Genomic DNA, 24,498 nt, shown 5'->3' with positions numbered 1-24,498 from the left:
TAATCCATGAATTGCCTTCAACTTTCTCAAGCAAACTGACGCCCTTCTATGCTCGCCTCTGATCAGAAGGCCCCGACTGACCCAGTATATGCTGTAGTCCTCCACTGGCCTGCCGTAAGCACATTACCATATGGGCTGCATTGGTCCGCCACTAAGTTTTAATAGGATCAGGCCTACGAAAACCTGGGCCAAATCCCCCCCCTCACCAAGGGAAGCAAGATCGGCACCAAGCAGATTTACACATGCACGCACGCGCGCGCGCACACACACACACACACACACACACACACACACACACACACACACAGACACACACACACACACACACACACACACACACACAGTCTCACCTCCAGCACAGGGAGCAGAGCAGTCGGAGCGAACCACACCCCAGCTGTAGTCGGGTTTCCTCTCAGTGCGAGGCAGGGTGTACTCCCACACCACACCCGGGTTCTTTCCCTGCAGAAGGATCTGTTAGGCAAGAGCACAGTAAGTCAGAATAGAGAATGAATATAGACTTTTAACCTTTATTCATCACGGGAAAAGCACACTGAGCATCCACATCAAGTTTTCAAATCTTCACATGCTTCCCAGCTGCTCCTGGGTCGACAACTACATAGGTACCTTGAGGAGCTCCATCACTCTTGGCAGCTTAGTCACTGTTTGATTGAGCCCAAGTCTGAATAGAGGGGACGAACGGTTGGAGTTTAATAAAAATGCAGTGAAGCAACATGCAGTTTTACTTCAGATTATTGCTGACATTCATATTGTATGCAGGCACTTTAAAATACTGGTGCACTGGCGAAGGAAATGCAAAAGAAATAGGCCTCTAGTTGCATTCTCCTCTTGGTTCTCATTCTCACTCTCCATTCTCCTTTTCCAAATTGTTTCATTACATTGTAGCACTTAGTGAACTGTTTTATTAGACATGTTTGATCAGCATGGTTCCTCAGTGTGTGTGTGTGTGTGTGTGTGCGCGTGTGTTTGGTGTGTGTGTGCAGACCACTTTGGTAATACCTAAACTCAGTTTTCTCTGCTGGTGGTTGTGTTGGAATGCCTGGCATGAGTCTAGAAAGCCTGAGAAGTCAGACATGGCATGTTTTTCTAACAAGTGGTGATTGCTTGTATCATCTCAATAGCATATTAAAGCTCCATTACCTGTTTATGGTATGCACCAGCTATTCCCGTGTGGTTAAAGAAGTGTTGATTTGGTATGGTGTGGAAACATCTGACATGGCATGCAAACGTCTCTTTGACACTCCTATTTTAAATCAACGTCATCTTTAGTCCTGCTTAAAACTCAAATTCACGCTTTCATAAGGGCTAACACTACACTGACAGATAAGATGGTGTCATTTTGATAAATTAATCATGGATGATTGAAAATGTAAGAGAGAAGCTCTTAAATGATAAGATCTTGGATTTTATTATGCTCTGATAGACTGTCTCGGCTCATCAGTAACACTGATTGGGAGATGTCGGTGTGCAAAGTTGCCTTGTGAAGCTTGGAAGCAGCTGTGTTTAGTTTACATTCAGTTTTTCTTTCTTAAACAAATTGTGCGTGCCCTTGATGTCTCACAAACATGTTTAATGCATTTTCTTCCTCATGAAACATTTGCAATTTCTCTTTTAGAATATTTCTCTCTGGTTGGCTTTTTGAACCCTTTATGCAGACTTTCAATAAGTCTGTAAATATTATCAGTAGTAGTTGTGTTTAATCGTCGTATCATTTCAGCTGTCCTAGTTTAAGTTATAATAAAACATTTTATTATATAAACTACATGTGTTTTGTGTGCAGAAATCATATTGTGTAAAGTAACTAGTAACTAAAGCTGTAACAGATGAATGTAGTGGAGTAAAAAGTACAATATTTCTCTCTGAAATGTAGAAGTAGAAAGTGGCATGAAAAGAAAAGACTCAAGTAAAGTACCTCAACATTTGGACTTAAGTACAGTACTTGAGTAAATGTACTTAGTTACATTCCTCCACTGCAGATCTATAAACCTTTTTTTTATTTGTATCTTGTCTTCTTTTTCTTCTTCTTGTTCTTCTTCACCCAGGCCACAGAACAACGGTAAATTTTGTTCAGGCTCTAGCCGTCTCAACCAGCTGTGTAACACTCGGCCCTGCCCTATCAACGCTGTGGACTTCCGGGCCCAGCAGTGCGCTGAGTACAACAGCAAGCCCTTCAGGGGCTGGTACTACAAGTGGAAGCCCTACACCAAAGTGGATGGTAAGGTGATCAGTTCATATGAGATCCACTAAGAACAACGTTTATATTTAATGCATCATTTGCTCTGGAGGATGTTTTGGATGTCATTTTTGTCACATCTGTTATTAAGAGATTTTTTGTGTTTGCTTTTTGTGACCCCTACCTAAAAAAAACACAGTACACAGATTATGAAGACACCTTTACTGTATTCTTGGCACATAATGCACAAGAAAAGAACTCGCATTGTTCAAAGAACACTGCGCTGCCAAATACACAGAGTAGTAGATTGTTCAGGGCAAGATTTTTCTTGTCTTTTCATTCTGTATCCCGCTGTACTCTGCTAGTCCTAATCTTTTTTATAAAGTGTTACTGTAATGCCAACCTCTATTTACTGCCGCAATGATTAGGGCCAAAAAGCTGGAGGAAACTATCACTCTGTGTAATGTGCATGGGAGACATGTAGCCACCTGCACCCTCTGACACAGTGGGGAGAGATTTAAAAAGGAAGCCTACGGGCCAGAGAGAGAGAGAGAGAGAGAGAGAGAGAGAGAGAGAGTGCAATGAAGGAGAGCGGAGCGTTTGGCCGACGTCCCAGGCCCGTTTAAGCTGTTGATGAATAGGAAGTGATGTAGAGAGGAAAAGATTCTGAACTGCCTTGTGGGACCTTGGGCCAAGTCACCTTCACCGTCATTTATTTTAATCAAAGACGGCTGTAGAGACTTGTCTGTGATAACTGATCTGAACCACTAAATAAACCTGTAGCCCCACACAAATACCCCTGGGTGCATTCATAGTCGGGTCCTGTCTCTTCCAATTCAGCGTCAGCAGGAGCTGTACGTGCTGCATATGCAACAGGTTGCAGTACAGTAGCCACATAAACTTTAATTTGACCAAGTTATAGAAGAGTTTTGGTGAATCAGTAACATTTAGTGCCGTTCCCCAACCAAAAATTGCAATTTTTCCTTTATAAAAGACTCTTTAACTTTATATTGCACATTTTCAATCTCTTTAGTTTTCTATATCATTTGGTTTTGCCTTACTTTTGCACTATTTAGAATGTATTCATTGTATTGTGTATATATTACTTATCTTATATTTTTTGTACTTATTGCACCGTGGGTCGGAGAGAAACATATTTCCGTTTCCTCTGTATGTCTGGCACATATTGCAGAATTGACAATAAAGTTGACTTGACTTGATGCTACCTTTTCTATTGATACCATAGTTACTGTATGTATTTGTGTGTTCTGCGTGCAGATGAAGACATCTGTAAGCTGTACTGCATTGCAGAAGACTTTGACTTCTTCTTCGCCATGTCCAGCAGAGTCAAAGATGGCACCTCCTGCTCTGACCACAAAGGAGATGTCTGCATTGATGGAGTGTGTGAGGTACGTTGTCTGTATGGACTCTCTTTGCTGCACGCTAACAACTTTGCTCTGGGACAGTCTAGTGGCACTGGTAGAAAAATGTTACATGAGGTTTTGGACATGACAGACTGTCATTGACAGTACATAGAAAAAGCTTTTCGTACTTGTTGTAGGAGAGGTGTCGGAATCATGTGGCACAGTGCTGTTTTGGGTGAAGGACAAGGATGTGCAGTTGCAACACCTGCCTTGAAAAGAAGGCAAATATTGGAAAAACTTCAAATGTTTATGGAATCTCATGGAGCCAATTTCTACTGCAGTGCAAAATATGATTACAATGGACATTTTGGGTGTGTTCACTTTCAGTTTCACTTAAGAGATTTAGATAATTGTGTTAAACTTGTTTTTTTTAAAACCTGTCTAGTTGTCGAAAGCAGTCATGTTGCTTGCAGCACTTTTTATGTCATCTAATTGCTTATAGTATGCACAGGGGCATTATAATTTTAAAAAAAGTTTGTTTTTCCTCTGTGTGCCAGCATTAATTTACCTAAGCATGTTAAAAGCTGCAGTCAAACTCGTGTGAGCAGTTGTTTAAAAGCTAGCTAATGAAGTGTAATGATTATTGTATTTCTTTCTGTTTTTTTTGTATTTTGTACAACCAAACAACTTTGATGTCATAATTTTATTATATGTTTGTCTTTTCCCTACGCTTCATCTAATCTTAAGAGTAATGCTGCGTCACCCCACCATCTTTATATTGTCTTTATAATCCAGGGGTCAGGTGCAGTAGTCTGATGTCAGCACAGATGGAATAAAAGGCTACATCCACACTACTAGATTTCATTTTTAAATGTTCATATTTTAGTTTTGAAAACAAAATTGATCTCCGTCCACACAAGCATTTAAGCTCTGAAACAGAACTAATCTCCGCCCATAGTAACACATCTGACAATGCATATCACATGACGTTCCCATACACTGTACATGCACGTGCTGGTGTAAACAGGAAGCAGATTGTCCAACGTTACTCTGCAGTTGAAAACCATGGCTGTATAAATTGAAAATACAGAAATGACTTTGTTAGTTTGCAAGTTACCCCTGGATTGTCAAAATAAATGACTTCATTCATCCTAATTATAGTTCTGTCCACATTGATGGCATGTGTGTTTTTGTGTGTGTGCAGGCAGTAGGCTGTGACCAGATTCTGGGCTCCAAGGCTTCTCTGGACGCCTGCGGAGCCTGTAAGGGAGACAACTCCACTTGCAAGTTCTTTAAAGGCCAATACACCCTTCAACACAGAGCCAACGGTAAGCCTTTCTCTATCTTTGTTTGTAGTGTGTCTCTGCACTTTAGCGAACATAAACGTAGTCCTCCTGCGAGACAAAGGGAGACTTAAGTGGACAATCAAGTATGCAGAGAAAATCCACGCACAGACACATCTAATCCCACTCCATAATAGACTGATTCATGTCATCCAGTAACACACATAGACAAAGAAGTTGAGTGTGTGATGAGGTAAAGCAGGCATGACGGTGTATGTGTGTGCAGGAGTGTTTGATAAAGCATTAAAGCAAGAATTAGAGAATTGATAACAAATATCCAGGCAGGATTCAGCCTTGACTTTCCTTCCTTCTCCTTTTCCCCCCAAGAGTACTACTCCATGGTAACAGTCCCAGCTGGGGCACGAAGCATTCACGTTCAGGAAATGGAGGTCTCTACTAGCTACTTGGCTGCCCGCTCCCTAAAGAGGAACTACTACCTGACCGGGGACTGGACTGTGGACTGGCCGGGGAAGTTCCATTTTGGTGGGACCGTGTTCGACTACCAGCGCTCCTTCAACAAGCCGGAGAGCCTTTATGCCGCTGGACCTACTAATGAGACGCTGGTGTTTGAAGTAAGCCGCCGCTGCCGGGTGATGTCCGTTTGTGGCAATTGACAGTGACAGGGTCCCTGGCAGAAGCTGCTGCGCCTCTTTTAAAAAATACTTTTTTTATGTCTGGATATGAATAGGCTTAGATGAAAAATAAGTTTGGGTGGTAGGGAGAACAGGGCTGGATGTAGCTGTCTGCAATGCTTCTGTGGGGGATTAATTGTGTTTTGTGATTTGTTACGTCAGGGATGATCTGGGGATGTGTGGGTGGTTTGAAAGGCTCTAATCTGAAAAATCTTGAGCTTTTGGAGGGTTCAAACAGCCTGTCCTGTGCCGAGCTGTCCTCTTTGTGAGCGAAAGAAAGAGAACACAAGGGTAAGAAGTAGAAAAGATAGGTAAAAGGTAAAAGATAAAGACAAAGAAAATGTCACAACAAATCTAGGAATAATTCAAATCAAAGCCAACAGTTTAAATGATTTACCCAGAACACACTGTCAAGCTCAATCTGTGCCACTCTGGGGCAAACTCATGAATGTCCATTATATGCCATCATAGCACTTTTAAAATGCACTTTGCATTCTGTCTGAACACAGTTTAAATATGTCAATGCTAGTCTCTGTTTTATTGTGGTGGCAGCAGAAAGCTTTGAAGCAGATATCTCAAAACCTGGACAAATTACAAAGAAATTCTGTATGGCCAGATACAAGTAAAGGCAGGTGAGAAAATATGTTTTGTGTAATTTTGTTGAACCAATCCTTTAAGCAGGCAGGGAGAATAATGCAGACATTAGATAAATGGAGATGTGGCGCAATTAGTCTAAATCAGCCTTTGTGCCACTTTCACTTTTCAGCTTAGTCTCACATGGCAGAAGCGTGCCCCTTAATTATATGCAGTACAGTTTCTTGGTACTGCTTGCTCCAGTATAACCCAGTCACGTGTTTGTCCATGTACACATACTCAAAGCCATAGATGTGGCCCCCATGGCCACTGATCTCAAAAGTGCTTTGTTGCAGCCATGTGATTCGTGGCTAATAGAGCGAGTAAAATCCCTAAGTCAACTGCCCGTTAGAGGGAAGGGATGAAAAGTATAAAATCAGATGGTTGCTTGGAGTGAGATGTTCTGCATAGTATATGAAGTGATTTATGAGCTGATGATACTCTTTTTTTTTTTTTTTTTTTTTTTTTCTATGTTTGTAATCAGCGGCGTGTCAGAAACCAGAGCTTCGAGGGGAGGGCGAGTCTTTACCCGTCCCAAAGCAGCAGAATGTGATGCTGGACAGGCGTATCCTCCTGAGAGAAAATATATACTTGACAAGTGGCCGAGTCATTATCCTTATGACTCTGTAGGCTTAAGTGAATGGCGGTGGGATGTGTGGGATGTTCTTCTTCTCACATAACTTTGTCAGCGAAAGCAATTATTTTCTCATGAACTCTGAACCCTAGGCGTGGAAACAGAAGTGGAAACCAGGTGAAGAGTAGACATATGTCCCCCCCCCCTTCCACCATGGGTGAAGTGGTAGTCATGTAAAAGCTAGTCTCCCCTCAGTCCCTTGGGCTACTGAAATCCTGCGGTTAAAGCAGGAATTATTGGCCTCCTCCAGGAGGAATACCAGTGTGAAATTACTAAAGTGCTTGGCTGGTCACTTGTTTGACCGTCAGGAAATGTCTGAGTGTTTTTCTAGCTATTTTAGAAAAGAGACTTGTGTTTGTGGGCAGTTTAGCGGAGTAGCTGCTGTAGTTGGCATTTGAGCAGCTCGTTGAATGCTCGCAGAGATGCATTCGAGTAACAACAATCTAATATGGTCATTCCCAGAAGAGGTTGCAAGGATAGATTAGATAGATAGATTTGCTTCAGCAATTTCTGTATACTGCAATGCCACAATCTTGCTTTCACTGAGCGTGGTTATATTTCTGGATAATTCAGGTTTTTCGGTAAACAGAAATCTTATTTTTTAGCATTCTGGTGGCTTTAGGGATGGCGATGTCAGTATGTGGGAAGGTTGTTCGGTCCAGCACTTTGGTCCTGACTGAAATATCTCAGACATTTATGGTGGCCAGAAGATGAATCCTAATGACTTTGGAGATCTACTGACTTTCCCTGTAGAGCCATCAACAGCTTTCACTTATGCTGAGAAATATCTCAACATTTAAAAGATGTATTAGCACAAAATTCCGTACAATAATCTATGGTTCCCACTCTTTGGTTTATGATGAAATAACTGCCAAACCAATGACATTCCCATCAGCCTCAGCTGTACTTTGTGGGTAATGCTGATTAGCAAGTATGAGCATGCTAATACACTAAACCTAGATGGTTAACATGGTAAAAAATATACCTGCTAAACATCCATTTATTAGTTACTATTATCATTGTCATTGTGATCTGATCGTCAGCTGGTTTTTTGCCCTACCATATTTTATGGGAGCAATTCCACCGCATTCCCATCACGTTTGGTGAGTACAGTGTTAACTGTTATCCAAGACCCAAGAAGTTGTAATAACCCTAAATATTCTTTCAAGAAGAGACTTTCCTAAGTCTACCAGTGCTCTTCCGGCTTGTCCATGTGTCCCAGCCATACATCTGCTGCGGATCTGCAGATGACACAAGCATAATCTCTATAAGTATGTCCTGTAATTACAAAAAGGAGAAAGAGGTTGATAGAGAGAGAAGGATAGAGAGAAAGAGGGGGGAGAGTGGGATTAAAAGATTAAGAATTCTGCAATTGAACTCTTTGGATGTGAGAAGTTAAGGTCAGGGCACAGGGACTTAAACTGCAAATGAAAAGAGCCAAATGAAGGAAAGCGAGTAGGTTTTTTTTTCTTTTTTCCACCGCTGATCTTCATCTGTTTCACACATTCTACTTAACTGGCGCTGTCACAGAAAGACTGAGAGTGCATGGGGGAGGGTAAACGCACTGATCACTCGCAGAGCCTTATTCAGCTTGAAACACTCAAAGAAAGAAAATATTGAGGAGTGTGAGCGCAAACTGTGACAAGGTGTTCACATCTGTACAGCTCAGCTGGCAAGGGGGAGTAAGGAAAGGGGGATAGAGCAGGAAGAACATATGGCTCAGGTCTCAGTGGATACCAAGTAGGATTATTGCCCCTGAATTGACATTCTTGTGGTATGGCGAGGCGAGGTCATGCCAGTCCAGGGCAAAGCATTGTGGGTCCGCAAGTGAGATTGATATCTGTGTCACTGCCACATTGTAATTCATCATCATCTCATCTGACTTGATGAGTGGTGTGGTGGTTGGATTGTGAAAACCAAGACACTCTGTGGTCTGATGTTGTACTGTACGAAGATAGACTCCTGTCATTCACCCAACGTGAACTTGGCAGGCACATTATCCTAAGTATTTATTTTGGAAACGTGTTTCTTATAATACATTTGATTTTTCTATAGACCAAAAGAACAGTAGTTAGATGCAGCCATATTAAAACATTAAAAGCCATTGAGAGGAGGCAAACATTCGCTATTAATGAACATTTATCTAATTTAGATGCAAAAAAAGAGGATAAGTCAAGTGAGCACAGTGTAGAACTATTTTTAAATGCCTAAGTTTGCTTAAATTCTTTTTTCCATGCAAGTTTGATCATTCAAGAATCAAATGTGTATAATGTATTTTGGTCACTGTATTGGCATATTTCTTAGTGTATTTAAGCTTTAGCGAGACCGACAGCAGAACCTTTGTGGCCGCCAACTGCGCTTTTGAACGACCAATAACCGATAACAGACTGCTAAACGATGGCAATGTGGCAATGTCTGGGGGTGTTCGATCTATAATCTTCGCTTGTCTTTGACTCTGGCTGCTTAAAGTAGAGATAGCGAGTTTATTGTGTTTGGGGAGATTTTGGAAGCTTCTTTAAAAAAAAACTTCATTCCAGAACACAGGATTGCACAAATGAATTGCAAGTTGTAGTACCTTTACGCTACACAAGAAAGATGAGTTGAGGACTCCTATAACCTGAAAAAAGAAGCTGTTCTATGGTCTGGTGGTACGATAGTGGATACTTTTGTATCGCTGGCCAGACTGCAGCAGGGTGAACAGGCTGTTGTTGGGGCAGGTATTGTCTTTTGATTTCCTTTAGGTTATGCGCCGGCACCTCACCGATATTACTGATGCTCGGTAGATGGGTGCCAATGCTGTTCTGATTCTGTTAAATCAAATTATTAAATTGCATGTAAACTCAGTGACTGAGTGACATAGAATCCTTTTGCACTCTTTCTTCCCATGCAATTCCTATTGATGGTAGTTTGTGTTGTCAGTCCAGGCAAGGGTCATGTATTTATTGGCTGCAGAGTTTTGGTAGATTTATATGTGACTAATATCAAGGCAGTATTTTGCTGCTGCTGTTAGTTTGCTTTGACTACCAAAGAGTTCACAATGGCAGTGTGAGTTGGGTCCACAAAGAGGGAGCAAGCATGAAGTCATTGTTGCTCTTGTGACTGATTGAAGGAGGTTGTGGGATTTTGGTTTGTAGTGTACAGTAGGTAGGATATGTTCCTTTGTTCCTATTAGTTTGGGTGTTTAGTTGTCAGTCAGGAGATGAGCTTTGGCTGTAGTTGTCCCAGACCGAAGAACTGGAGAGGAGACAGAGTTGGATATGTCTGAAATGATTATATGAAAGTAAACGTCTCTCCTCCTAGACAATGTTAGCGTTGTGGTTGGTTGGGTGTATTCAACAATTGTGGATGGCTTGAGGGATCGGTTATTTAGAATGCTTCAATGATGTGTAGGTCCTCTATTATTATAAATAAATCCTGCTGAATGATGTTTTCTTAGCTGCTGGTTCACATCATTGGTGGTTGTTTGGCAAATGAGCAGGAATGTTGGTAAGAGTTGGTTTGCTTGGATAAGCAAAATAGTCCTGGTGTGGTTAGCAGTGGTAGTTGTTTAATGGCAGTGGGTTTGGGTGGGTAGCATCAGCAAAGGAAGTGTTGGTGTGAAAGTGCCGCTGGTTGTTATCCAGATTAAAAAGGCCAGGGGCCACAATTTCAACATTTTAGGCTAGATGTCCTCAAGCTTAGAGGGAGCACAGTCCGAGACAGGGAGTGTGCAAATGGTAAACTTTGGTTTGACTTGTGGCCGACGGCCAATAACATATTGATAGTGTGGTTGAGAGTACGAGAGATTGCTTGGTAGAACTCTAATAAGACTTTGTGGATTTTTGCATTTCATTATGTGACAAATTAGACAGAACCATGTGGTTTGAGCCTAGATTTTTAGACAGCGGGTAAAAGCATTGACTATGAAAAGATCAGACCTTAGGTGGCTAGTAGTAACTGATTGTGATGTATGATGGTTCTGTTTTGGAGAAGAATGGACTCTAGACTTTATGCGCCTGGTGTGAAATTAAGCAAAAATTTGGTTCCAGTGTTTATTATCGTGACCAATATCAAAGCACTTGGATGCAATTGGTTTTAGAGTTACGTAAAATTCTCTTAAGTTTTAGTAAGAAAGCCTAATTCAGCTCGATAAAACTAAAACTTTGGCTGAGTTTTGAATAAAATCAGTACAGAAAACAGGCGAACAAGCTTGTTTTAGCGCAGGGTTTTTAAAAGTCTGACCAGCTGTTCACAAGTCTGTATACACTGTACCAACATGTGTGTTTATCTGCCATTAGACAGATCTTTGCTCCTCTCCACATAAACGTCTCCTTTTGCCTCCTGTCTGGAGCTGGGCCAACCTTACACATGGAACAGTTAACATGTAGCAGAAGGTGATTGGTCCAGTCAGTGGATGCGCCCCAGGCCTGTTGAATGTGGACCGAACCCAGGAGGCGCTTGGCTTTCTAAGTTGGATGGTTGATGGTAGATTCCTCGTTCTTTAGGATATACCCCAAAGAAAACACACTTGTCAAAGCTGATTATTGCAGACAATGATAGACTTGATACGTTTTTCAGGCACTGGAATGGCTGTTGACAGTTGGACTTAATACAATTTGTAAAGATTAATACACACCCAACCTGAACTAAACCGTGGTGGGTTATAAAAGAGACACAACTATACTGAACCCAGTCCAGGGCAGCGCTTTGAAATGGTTTAAAATGACACACTATGAGCTGACCATGTAAATGTGCCTCAAACTAAATTCTTCACCATGGCAGTGAATCCTCATTGGGTTGCTTTAATGATAGCCTGATGCTTCTTCTATAATGGGTATGTCTGCTTTCATTCATCCGTTAGTCTCTGCTTGACTTGAATGTCCAAATAAATCTCCCTTACAGGAAAAAGGTAACTCAGAATCCCCAGCCAGTATAAAGGATGTGGTATAAAAAAAAGAAGATCTAACTCTCAAAAGAAAATGGAAATTGCCCCTCATATGTGCACTGTACTGTCCAAATAAAATGACCTTATAATAGTGTGGTCAGCCAGTTTGGACTAGAGAGGGAACAAAGCGCTCCTTAATGTTTGTGGAGCCTTCTGGGTAGTGGGTAGTAGAGCTAACAGCTCAGTGGGACCTAAATGGCTGAATTAGGCAGCCACGTTGTCAGTGGTCTTACCTTTAGTCTCTTGCAATGGAATCCAAAACCAATGGGCCATTTGTTTCTGCTCTCCTTTCACTGCACATTAACCTTTTTGTTTATACAGTGCAGGACATACTGTATAGATTCTTCAAGTTCTACCAATACAGAAGAAATAGTGTGATGTGTTTATTACAGATTGGCTTAGAACAAGGGTATACATCATACTGCATGTAGGGGAAGAAATGTAATGGTTGTTTGTTGTGGACCTGTTTATTTTTTTTTTTTTTTAAGTTACAGTACACTAATCTGTTTCCAGCCTCTCAAATGTGAAGATTTTACATTTTAAATGACATATATTTTAGATATGGACTGCCATTCAGGCAAAACAAGCAATTTGAAGATGTCACCTTGAGCTAAACAATTGCAAAGGGCAATTGTCATTATTTCATAACATTTCAATAAAACAATAAAAAAAAATGTTTTTTTAAAGATAATTTTTTTTCTGCCTTTAATTGATAGGACAGCTAGGTGAGAGAGAGGGGGAAGACATGCGGGAAATCGTCACAGGTCAGACTCGAACCCTGGACCGCTGCATCGAGGCATAAACCTCTAAGTACATGTGCGCCTGCTCTACCCACTGAGCCAACCCGGCCACAAAACAATACATTTCAAAGAACAAATGATGGATTTATCAATAATGCTTAGTTAATTATTAGTTTCAGCTGACTAAGCAGATAAGCAAATAAGAACACTGACAACCACCACTGAAGTGCTCTATAGCAATACCTATGTAGTTGTTGACCCTTGGTATGCTTTGGTAAGTGTGAACGTGATGCGATTCCCTATATCAGCCAACGTCAACAGGCGGCCCGTGGGCCACATCCGGCCCTCCAAAGTGTTTAGTCTGGCCCGCAGCATAATCATGAATTCAGAAAATGTAAAGAGGAAAAAATGCGTTCTGTTATTTAGCATTTCAAGCATTTACAGCAGGTAACATTACACAGGTAGAGCACAAACCCAGTCCCTGTATTTGCATGTCTATTTACATGCCGGGATTCTGTACAGCGATGCCTGCGCTCCACACACACAGCTGAGCTGAGATGTGTGTGCGTTAAAACACGCAGTATCTAACTGGGAACGATACAAAGAAGATAACCAATGGCCGCTGGGCAGATCAACTCACGCTAGTCTCTACTGGAAGTAGGCTACAATAAAACCTTTGTGAGTAAAAAGTCAATACTTGCACATCAATGCACTCACCTGTATAAACAGGCATAAACATGTAGAAAGCGATATTTCAATCTGCTCTGTCTGCTCGGTCCACTCTTGTCCACCGCGCTGTTTTACGCAAACACAGCTCTACTCTGCAAATAGCAAATTTTTACAAACAAACTAAAGCAAAAGCTGTCTGTTTGTAGTCTAACTGTTTATCTTAGTTTGCTGGGAATCTTGAAATTTGGACAAATTCTTATAAATTTAACTGCTGGCTGAGCAAACCATCCTCTCCACTGGAGCGGTAAACCTATGGATGTATTATAAGACCAAAACAGATGCATGTGGCTACTTAATATGCACGTGAATGACGCAATCGTTATGTTCGCGTTCTTCATTGTTGATGATGATGTTGTATTATTTTGCAAAGCATCGTTTCATTGCAAATGAGGCATACATGATGAATGCATAGCCTACTTATCAGTCCATTCATCATTCACCATTACCTGACAACAGCCATTTCTTTCTGCAAGCATTTTCCACCAATCAGGACGCTGCATACTACAACCATGTTTCCCTAATCACAGACTTTAACCATCACTCCTCAGTGAACTGCCTCCTAGTCTGAGATCTTTTTCTAGTTAAAGAGCCAGTTATCATTATGGAGTTTCCATGTTTTTTAGGAATTTGCTCACACTAATACATATAAAAAAAAATGAAATATAGCATTAATTCAGTAAGAAAGTGAAAATTTCAAACAAGAATAGGCGTATAAGGTATAAATTCATTTTATTTTCTTTATTTGTAAGTCCGGCCCACAGAGTGTCTGCTTAGAAACATTCTGGCCCTTGGAAAAATGTAGTTGATGACCCCTGCCCTATATACTGGGAGCCTGAGATTTGGGGGAGGAAGGTTGCTGGTTTGAACCCCTAGAGCAGCTGGGAAGCATGTGAAGATTTGAAAACTTGATGTGGATGCTTAGTGTGCTTTTCCCCGGATGAATAAAGGTTAAAAGTCTATATTCATTCTCTATTCTGACTTACTGTGCTCTTGCCTAACAGATCCTTCTGCAGGGAAAGAACCCGGGTGTGGTGTGGGAGTACACCCTGCCTCGCACTGAGAGGAAACCCGACTACAGCTGGGGTGTGGTTCGCTCCGACTGCTCTGCTCCCTGTGCTGGAGGTGAGACTGTGTGTGTGTGTGTGTGTGTGTGTGTGTGTGAACATCAGTTTTCCCATCATTTCTTAGCAAGCGTAACTAGGCATGGCGGCAGGCCTGTAAAGCTTTGGATTTCTCCACATGTTGAAGCTGTGTGCATGAGGCTTGTATGGAGAGCAATACTTTGTATATGAAGAGTTTGGAGGGTGTTTTTCCTAACAGTGTTAGGAATGGATTAATCAGTTAAACAGTTTATCTGATCTAACGTAAGCCAGTGTTGCTCCAGACAGAGTTACCTTTGGCAAATACATCTGCTATTCCTTATCTTTAAAGCTTTTCCTCTTGTAGCATTCAAAGTGAAAACATACTGTTTGAAAATACAAACAAGTATATAAGCCAGATAGGGTTACATTAGAATAAAGCAAGTCTGATCTTCTGAGCTTAATAATAGCTTTACACTGCAACACAATAACAATGCTCTTTCTTCATCTGGTAAAATGTTGACTCTTTGCCCGAGACATGTAAATTTAGCCTGAGTCTTTTAGCACAATATGTATTTAGCCATCAAGTGAATATTTCAGACCCCTTTTACAAGATTCTTGTTTAAAAATGAGTCAGCTTGGACCAAAAGTCGGACAGAGACAGCATTTTCAAACAAACCATGGAGCATAGTATTATCTTAATTAGCTAGCTAGCTACAGCTGATAACATCCGCGAGCAGAAGTTGATATTTCTTCCAGTAAAGGTGACTGTTATCAGCTAGAAATGAGAAGCCTGCTTTTGTCTACCTTTGTCCAAAATCAAGTACTTATTGTTTCACCAATTATTTATTTAGTTCTTCTTTTTCACATAAAGTTGTTTTATAAGAGCTACTAATAACTTTAATAAATATCTGCCACGGGTATCATTGTAAACTGCATGTATGCTGTGTGACAATGGAAAACTTGACAGGCGTAACAACAGTAACTGGGGGGGGGTGGGGCTTAGCAAATGGTCAATTACAATAAGAAAGTGGAAGAAATATGTGCATATTAATGTACATACTCTAAGCGCACATGGGTCAGATTTGATCTGTATGTTAGTGTGTGTGTGTGTGTGTGTGTGTGTGTGTGTGTGTGTGTGTGTGTGTGTGTGTTTTCTACTGTGTACAATTCCTGTAGTAGGAAGTGTGTTAAGGTGTGTGTGTGTGTGTGAGACGCTGCAACAGCTCGCACACAGCTATTCTGACTTAACAGAGATTTTTTATCAATCACAGTTACAAAATTGAACTTTTCAGATGTCCATGTTGTTGGCATGAATGCTGAAGTTGTCATATTGTATGCAAGAACTACATCAACTCTCCCTCTGATTTTCCATCAGGTCGTATTTCGACCAAGGCTATCTGTCTGCAGGACCAGAAGGTTCAGGTCAACTCCACCATGTGCAATCCCCACACCAGACCGACACTGGGCTCCCATCTCTGCAACACACAGCCCTGCCCTGCATAGTAAGTGTGTGTGTGTGTGTGGGGGGGGTTATTCGTGTACAGTTGGCTGTGGGATATGTGGCATGCATCTTTATGTTGCCAAATTTTCAGGAACCGTAGGCACTGTTTTTATTACACACACACACACACACACACACACACACACACACACACACACACACACGCACAGTGGTTAAGCAATCTAGAGGTTGCCTGTGGTCCATTTGCTGTGGCCAGCAACTACTCTGTTCAGCCTGTGTTCTTCTCTGCTCTACGTCCTCCTCCCTTCACTGCCTGCTCTCTAATTTTCAATTTTTTCCCCCATTTTCCTATTTGAGAAAACACACGAAAGTCCTTCCAATCTGCTGTCTTTTTGAATCACTCTTTATTTATTCCATTGCTGTGTGTCCATCTGTATGTCCACCTGTGTGTCAAGTGGTTTTTCACTCTTGACACTTGACAGAATCATGATTTTTTTGTCTTCATGTCTGTTCTACCACTTGCTGAGAACAGGCTTCTGGTGGTTGACAAGCAGGCAATTTAATCTGAAGTGGCTTAACCTGGCAATTCTTAATTAGTAGAGGAGCCTAAACCTAAATACATATTTTAAACCTATTAGTTAAATATGCAAGACATATTACATTTTTTGTCATTACTGTCTACAACATGTTTTCAGAATGCTTTATTTGAAGCACACTTCATTTTCATTTAAATTAAATTGGACCCCTGTGTTCCCGACTCTGGCTTCAGCTGAGGTCAGAAAACAGAGCTGTACAGTTCCACACTAATATTTCTGGGAATCTAGGTAGTTAAATGGCATGAGGAGGAGTTCATATTCTATGATTACACATAAACTCAATGTGATCACAGAATGTCGGATTTTTTCTGCTGATTCTTATATCATTTGGACTAAATATCTTAATATTTTACTATGATTAAGCAACAAAAAAATACCTAGCAGTGTAGAGAATGCTTTGAACGTTAACACAATGATCAAAATGAGGAAATTAACAGAAAATTAAATAGATCAGTTAAATGAATAAACAGCTGCACTTTGTGTTTAGTGCTAATTAGCAAATGTTAGCATGCTAACACGTAAAAAGGGTGACCAGACGTCCCGATTTGACCGGGACAGTCCCGATTCTGAGTTGCGTGTCCCGAGTCCCGACAAAAGCCTGTCGGGATGCTAAAATGTCCCAGTTTACACGAACCACTATGAAATTGTCCCCGTTGTCAGCCGATTACATAGCCGACGAAATTCTGATTTGAACACAACTTGTGCATAATGATGTAGCCACCTTACCTAATGCTTTAGGTGATGTGTTGTTCATGCATGAGGTCATGAATGAGAGGCTATGAACTCATGTCAATTCCTGATGATTCATAAGATATAAAGGAATGAAGTAATGTACAAATCATGAATTCATTCATGCATGAATTCATAATTCATGTACCCTTACTGTAAAGTGTTACCATAACTTTAGTTCAAGCCTGTGGCAGCAGTTCCAAATAATTCGTTTAGTGCCATGCAATGAAAAATACCTTTTCACAAAGTTTTTCACAAGTTCAGTGGGTGTATTTTCCAAAAGATTACATTAATTCTGAAAAATAAGGTTGGTCCCACACGAAACTCACTCAATGTCTTTTAATATTATTTCTTAGATATATAGACTACATACCAAGAACATTCATGAATATTAACTAAGATACCTCATTATGTTGTGAGCAGTAGGCCTGCATGTGCTGTTGGCAAAATGATGTCTAATCTGTCTGTGTCTATGTCTGACCTGGGCTGGCACATGTTCACGTTAAACACGTGTGCGTGCACGAGCACTATGTCATGCGCAAAGTGTCCCGGTTTTAGTTCTGGGAAATCTGGTCACCCTACATAAAAACCAACACGTGAAAATGGTAAACTGTTTACGTGCCAAACATCAGCTTGTTAGCATTGTCACTGGGTGTGTGTGTGTGTGTGTGTGTGTGTGTGTGTGTGTGTGTGTGTGTGTTTTAGGCCTGTGTGCAGTGTGTAATAACAACAGAGTGTAAATTGTAATTTCCCCATTGGGGATCAATAAGGAGTATAAAAAAATGTAATTGTATAAAAAATAAATGTAGCTAAGTGCCTAAGTATAGCCTTGCAGAGCTGCTAGCATAGAGTCTTTTAAATACCTAGAAGTTTTACACAGTTTGACCGGTGGCTTATTGAACCTTTTCTTAAGTGGGTGGGGTTCTGTCTAGGAATTTGGTATTTCTAAAGTCCTGGCTTCAGCCATGTCAGAGACATTTTATTCCAGTCTTACTTAAATAGTTGACTGTTTTTGTCATGAAGTAAATGCAGGATGATGTTTCCAAGTCTGGAATGGACCTTTTGCTTTAGCGAACACTTGAGAATAAGAAAGAAAGACAAGGCCAAAGAGAGGGAGGGAGACATCAAAGCCAACTCAGAGTGATTGTTCCTTTCAGTGCATATCTTCCCTCTCAAAAATTCTTTGCCCAGAGCGTCCTGACTTTCTCAGTCGCAAAATCATCAAGCCCATGTTTTATCTCTATTGTCTAGACATTGTGCTCAATGGCATGCATTTTTAAAGACGACATGCATTCGGGGACCAGTGCAGCAAGCAAAGGAGGAAACCAGGCTAAAGTGCAGTGGAGTAACAAGTTGAAACAGCACTGAATAAATGGCCTCTCTCCTACAGTATGTAGGGTTGGCTGAGGGAACTGAAGCTAGCTTGATTTACAGCACTACTCCAAAGAACAGGCAGGGAACCGTGTCTTGGGTTCAGAGAGAGTACACACACACACGCATGCATGCACGCACGCACACACGCACACACACACACACACACACACACACACACACACACACACACACAGGGCAGCATGCACACACATTTTCCGAATGTATGATGCTGAAATAATGTATTTCGGATCCAAACCATGAGGTAAAAATAGAAATGTATGCCGCTTCTGTCTGATGTTAACGACGCTGTGATTTTGTCCACCATTAGCCATGCCATAACAAGTCCAGACTGAACTTTCTCCTGTGTCAGGGGTTGAACAAGCCAGACAGCTATCGGTTACACCTCCAAGTTTCCCACCACCCGAGAGGGCATTTCCTGCCCCTAATCTCGGGCATACCATTTCTCTTATCTTGGCGAAAGGAATTAAACAGCCCTGGTGCGTGTCCCGATCTCCTTCCTTTGTTTGAGTACAGAAAATGGTATAGCCCAGATAAATAGCATTAGTGCGGTTGTCCATTCAGGTAAAGAAAGCAGTGTTTGACACCCTTGGATCTTATTATACAGTAGCTGACACCATTTCTCAGCAAGTTGTGTGTATGGGCCAATTTATGGGCGCTGCACAGGAAGAAAGTTGAGTTGAGTGAGCAGCATGAAAGCTTTAATGACTGCATTAAGACCTCCAGGATGTATGGGCGTGCATTCAAGAGCCCAGGAGAGAAAAGAAAAATTGACAATGAGGTGGGATGCATGTGTACGCTCTGTGTGTCTGACAGGAGGGGGAATGTAAAAATGCCTGCTTATCTCTGCAGCGTGTATCTCGGGTGCTGACAGGCCTATCCATGTTTTATTGTGCAGAGACGGCAGGATTCCCACGGGGCCCGGCCAGTCTAGCCATGCAGAGCCAGTCAAACTCCCCCCACACCCTCACCCCTTCGCTCCCATCTACCCCCTTTTGCTTAAGACCGGCTTTAAACCTTCACTCCCCATATTGCTGTTAGCCTGTCAGGGATTCTTGGCTGTGGTGTAGCAGCAGTTTCTGAACATAAAAGAGGGATGCAAGGAGAATTTTAAGAAGTCAGTTCAATCTTCCAGCCCAGCGTGCAGTTAGGAAGATATATGCACATATTTCATGGATTTTCTTTAAAGTCAATTGCTTTTTTTTTTTCTTTCTCCACAGCACAGCACAGCCCCAACCCTTTCTACCTTCCCTTCCTCTGTAGTTCCACCTCTGCTGTTAGAAGTTATTTTGCTCTTTATCTTGGCAGAGGCCATCTGTAGAGCCACTTACCACAGGTCGGGGATTTCTTTGTGCATCACACAGCGGCATGTAGACAGATCAAAGTGAGACATGTTGTACCAGTCCCAGAGACGATGGGCAGAAAAAATATGCACAAGATGCTGCTAAATACAGATGCTGGTATGTATTTAGTTTACTGTTTGTTCTCAAGGAGGACATTTGTTTCCACAGTAGGTGCATTCATATAGCACTAACAAGCAAGACATACAGAATTATATAAAAAGTTTAACCACTGTAGACAAGATGCATGGAAATTGATTGCAAACAAAATCAGTGCCACCTTTATTCATGTTGTTTGTGCCCACGTTCTAGTTAAAAAAAAGAAAAGGAAAAAAAAAAAGCATAAAAATCTGTAATATTCTATTGACTATGTATTTGGAGCTCAAACGAAATGGAGAAATGAAATATTAAAGTATTCCTGTGTCACAGTTAGGGCTGGGTACCTAATTCGATTCAAATTTTTAGGCACTGATGGAATTGCCTCTAAAGTATTGAGAATCGAAAAATGCCTCGTCATTCAATACCCAATTTCAATACCTAAGGAATAAATCTCATCAGTGAGCCAATAAGCATGCAGCATGCTTCTACCAAGATCTAATAATGCTGCTGATTGGCTGTTTAATGTAACACATTGTAGAGACACGCAGGAAAAACTCTACGTTCCACAGAGACGGGGCTCATATAGTAGGAGCTGAAAAATAAATAAAAAGATCTGTGCCGTAATGTGTAATGTTGTCAATTTGTTTTGTTTTATAAAATTGGTATCGGAAAAAGTATCGCTCAGGAACCAGTATCGAAGTCACGGAATTGGTATCGGTACCGGTATCGAAATGTTTTGAACGATACCCAGCCCTAGTCCCAGTAAGCCATGGCAGTGTGACAGAGTGTCAGTCATGCACAGTACTTGGACTCTGAAACCGAAGAAGCTAAAAAGAATTCAGCTATCCGTAATTATAATATTTACAGATGTGCTTTTCCCACTGTGACATGTGGAAATGTCCTCTGTAAAAAAGGGCCTATTGGAGTACGCTTATATCCAGAGAAACTTTCAATGAGTGCTACAGCAACATTATCCAGTACCAACTTTGTAAGGTCTAAAAGAAAGGAATGCAAATGTCAGATCCTGTTGGACTCATGGATGACCATATTGGAGTGAAATGCTGAGAAAAGAAAAAAATGGTTGTTTATACAAGCAAAATGAGTCCAAGGCTACACCAAACCACACAAATGTATAAACCTGGGTTTAAAACAGAGAGAAATCTTGTTAATATGAGTACAGCAACCTGTTTGGCAGAGATGGTCATTTTGTATATCATTAAGCAGAAACATGTTCATTTATTGGTGAGAACTGTTGTGCAGAACATACAAGTGCTAAAATGCGTGGTTGAGCTTCTCAGAACCTCCCCTGCAGTATTTTCACTCTTTTACCTCAAACTATGTCAGTTATTGAAATATTTCAGAGATACAAATTACAGCTAGGTCAGTGGTGGTTTGCAGCAAAGTGGAGTGCCACTTAAGCCACTTTTACCAAATGATACATTGTTATTTATAAGCCAGGCAAAACATAGGATGAAAAAAAGCAAACGGTCCCCAAAAAATTCAAACCGAAGCTTTCGGGTCCCATGGTCCACATCTCCAGTTTCCAAATTGCAGTTTAGTCCTGCTGCTTCATTTGTCTGTGGCGTTTGAAAGAGAATGAAAGCATTTTTCTTGGCGGCACGGAGGAATGGTCTTTGCGGTAGCTTGTCGTCTCAGAAATGGACTGAGCCATCTGCCCATCTCTCCATCTCCCGCTTCTAAGCCTGTGGTTGTCAGACCACTCATTTGCTGTAATCTCCCCCTTCACTCCCAATGCCAAGACAAAAGCTATTTTAGAAGCAGCAGTAGGCTTTCATCAGTGGCGAAGTAGGATTTCAAAGACACTAAAGGAGAGACAGGACAGGAGAGGCAACAAGCACCGGACAGAAGGAGAGGAGATTGTAAATAAAATGATGGGAGGAGAGAGGACAGGTGAATCAAAGAAGTGAAAAATGTAGAAAGACGAAATGAAAGAGGGTGGGATTGTAGTCCGCATCTGTCCATAGCCTTATTGTATGTTGTATATTGCAGTTGGCCTTGAAAACCTGGGAAAGCTGCTATGGAGAGTATGTATATACAATATGGTTGTCATGTTTAGTTTCACATGAGATGGATGGATATGGATTTATATATATATATATATTTCGGCCTGTGTATTTTCTTTGTCCTTAACTACCAGTCAATGACAAAGATCAATGTGTGAAATGATTTTGAGTTTTTTTAAAAGCAACAGGTTTAGGTTTTCATGAATCATAACTTTTAAGAAAAGCAAGAAAAACCAAGTTCACCAGTTGGACTTTGTAACCGCCTAATAATAAGTGGTTTTCTGAAGTCTTTGGTGTGATAGTACTTACTGGTAATTTAGGGGGAAATTGTGTTTTTCTGTGTGTGTGTGTGTGTGTGTGTGTGTGTGTGTGTGTGTGTGTGTGTGTTTGGGCCCAAAATAAGTGCAGCAGATTAGAGTTTGAACCTGTGGTTGGCTGTCCTGATTAGGAGCTCAGTAATGTGGTTGGTATCCTAATGACAGAGGCTGAGTTTACTCTATAACAGCTACTTATAATGTGTGTGTGTGTGTGTGTGTATATATGAGCAAATGTATGCATGTACCAAACCACCACTGACACATACTCCTCAATATTGTTGGTGTCCCACCACAGCTGGGCGACCGGAGACTGGGGTCAGTGCAGTCGCTCCTGTGGAGGAGGTCAGCAGACCAGGACCCTGCGTTGCCTGAGGAAGGTGACCTATCAGAGGGAAGAGGCGGTTGTGCACTCCCTCTGCCCCGTCATCTCTCCAGCCCAGGTCCAGCCCTGCCACACCCAGGCCTGCCCGCCTGAGTGGAGCACCGGATCCTGGTCACAGGTGGGTTTAGTGGCAGCATTTAAAACAACTTTTTTAGCTACGGTACCGACATGCCTAAAACTTATCATGTGAAATACAGTACAGACCTTAATTCGCCTTAGACGATTAATACTTTGACTCTAGTTATCCTCTGACTTTTCCTTTGTGCCATCAAGAGATTGACATTTGGGGTAATTAGTGAAATGTCTTGACAATTGTTAGAGGAATGTTGTTGACATTTGGTACAGTCGTACATGTTCCCCACGCTATGACTTGCAAAGCTATTCAACAAATAAAAGCAAAACTAATGACAATCTGCCTGAGCTGTACTTTGTGTTATTTGCCAATTAACAAATGTTAGCATGCTAACATGCTAAATAACGAAGTTAAACATGGAAAACATTACCTGCGGAACACACGCAATAAGTTCACTGTACCGCTGTTTCTGAGTACAGTCTTAGTCACAGCTTTTTGGAGAGTTTGTAGATATACAGTGAATACAATTATCCGTATGTTTGGTCTGTGAAGCTACAGTAAATCATGGCTTGTTCCTATTATGCTATAAGAACACTTTCCAAAGTCTGGAGTTTGATTCTAACTTGACAGTGCAGCTGACCTTGTGTACGTCGCGTACAAATCAACTTTGATGCTAAAAAAAAAAATCTTTTTGTACAAATGTACACAACTTAAAATATATGTGATTGATTTAGTTGTTACAGGCCTTTGTCACAGCTGACATTTTGTCTTGTCATACTAGCAAAAGCACAGGTCTAACTAGTAACATTAACAAGGCTTTGTTCCATTCAAGTGCCACACGTCCATGTCAGCACGACTAGACACAATACCAGGACCCTGAAACTAAAGCAGCTAGTGGAATTCAGCCATCATTTGTTTTATTATTTACACCTGTGTTTTACCTCCTGTGACATGTGGAGAAGAAAAGGCCATTATTTACTTTTACACTCACTGTTCAAGCATAGGAAAGAAGAGAAGTGCTGACGGTAAGTTTAAAAGAAAGAAAACATGTTTCAATCCTGATGATGATACTCTACCTTTGTCTCTTCTTTGTTTGCTGTAAAGTCGTTGTTTTTGATGTCTGGGTTTACAGGTCCTATGTTCTCATTGTCAAAATTAGTAGAGAATCCCCAACTTCAGGTTAAAATACACTTACATGTTTAGATATCTGCATGACAGAAACACGTCTGTGCCTGAGGACACACACACACACACACACACACACACACACACACACACACACACACACACACACACACACACACTGAGTTTAGTCATGCTACATGCAGCACTCTGCTGCTCTCTGTTGGACATGTGAAGAACATTAAAAAACAAATGACAGATTTTAATACAAATGAGCCACTTGTCAGGACTATACAAGTTTTATTTTAAACTGCTGCTTGTTGAAACACCTTCTTTGCATTCTATTTTGCAGTCTCAATGACATGTTTTCCCTTCTACCATTTTCCTTCTTTGGAATTTTGGACATTTCATTTCAACTGTTGAATCAGAATGAACTCTACCTGCATGTAGTAACCAAATACATCCATGAATCACAAAACAGACACACAAGAGTGATCGTAAGTGATCGTCTGGTTTGCAATTAACCCCTCTTTTAAGATGTTAACTTACAGGATTGTATTCATTTGTTTTTTGCAAAGCCAACATTTGTTTATGCCATTTAATTCTATGGCTACTAACCAAGTATGACTTCAAGTTTTTGGCCGGTTCCTCTGTAACCAGAGTCGACAGGGCTTTTATTTGCTAATTTTC

The 24,498-nt window shown here is 41.1% G+C and overlaps 1 protein-coding gene across 1 annotated transcript in view; it reads left to right on the top strand.

Annotated features, from left to right (window-relative positions):
* adamts18 (ADAM metallopeptidase with thrombospondin type 1 motif, 18) overlaps positions 1-24,498 on the top strand; it is a 65,551-nt gene that overhangs the window by 33,151 nt on the left and 7,902 nt on the right. Inside the window, exons 13-19 of the mRNA XM_031309113.2 lie at positions 2,061-2,233; positions 3,470-3,600; positions 4,760-4,883; positions 5,226-5,470; positions 14,192-14,312; positions 15,648-15,774; positions 22,527-22,731. Coding sequence (XP_031164973.1) covers positions 2,061-2,233; positions 3,470-3,600; positions 4,760-4,883; positions 5,226-5,470; positions 14,192-14,312; positions 15,648-15,774; positions 22,527-22,731 — 1,126 coding nt within the window. The remainder of the gene's footprint in view (positions 1-2,060; positions 2,234-3,469; positions 3,601-4,759; positions 4,884-5,225; positions 5,471-14,191; positions 14,313-15,647; positions 15,775-22,526; positions 22,732-24,498) is intronic.

The sequence above is a fragment of the Sander lucioperca genome, chromosome 3, assembly GCF_008315115.2.
Source record: "Sander lucioperca isolate FBNREF2018 chromosome 3, SLUC_FBN_1.2, whole genome shotgun sequence".
Lineage (NCBI taxonomy): Eukaryota > Metazoa > Chordata > Actinopteri > Perciformes > Percidae > Sander > Sander lucioperca.
Note: the sequence above shows the minus strand (reverse complement) of the source record. Positions and strands in the feature narration are given on the sequence as shown.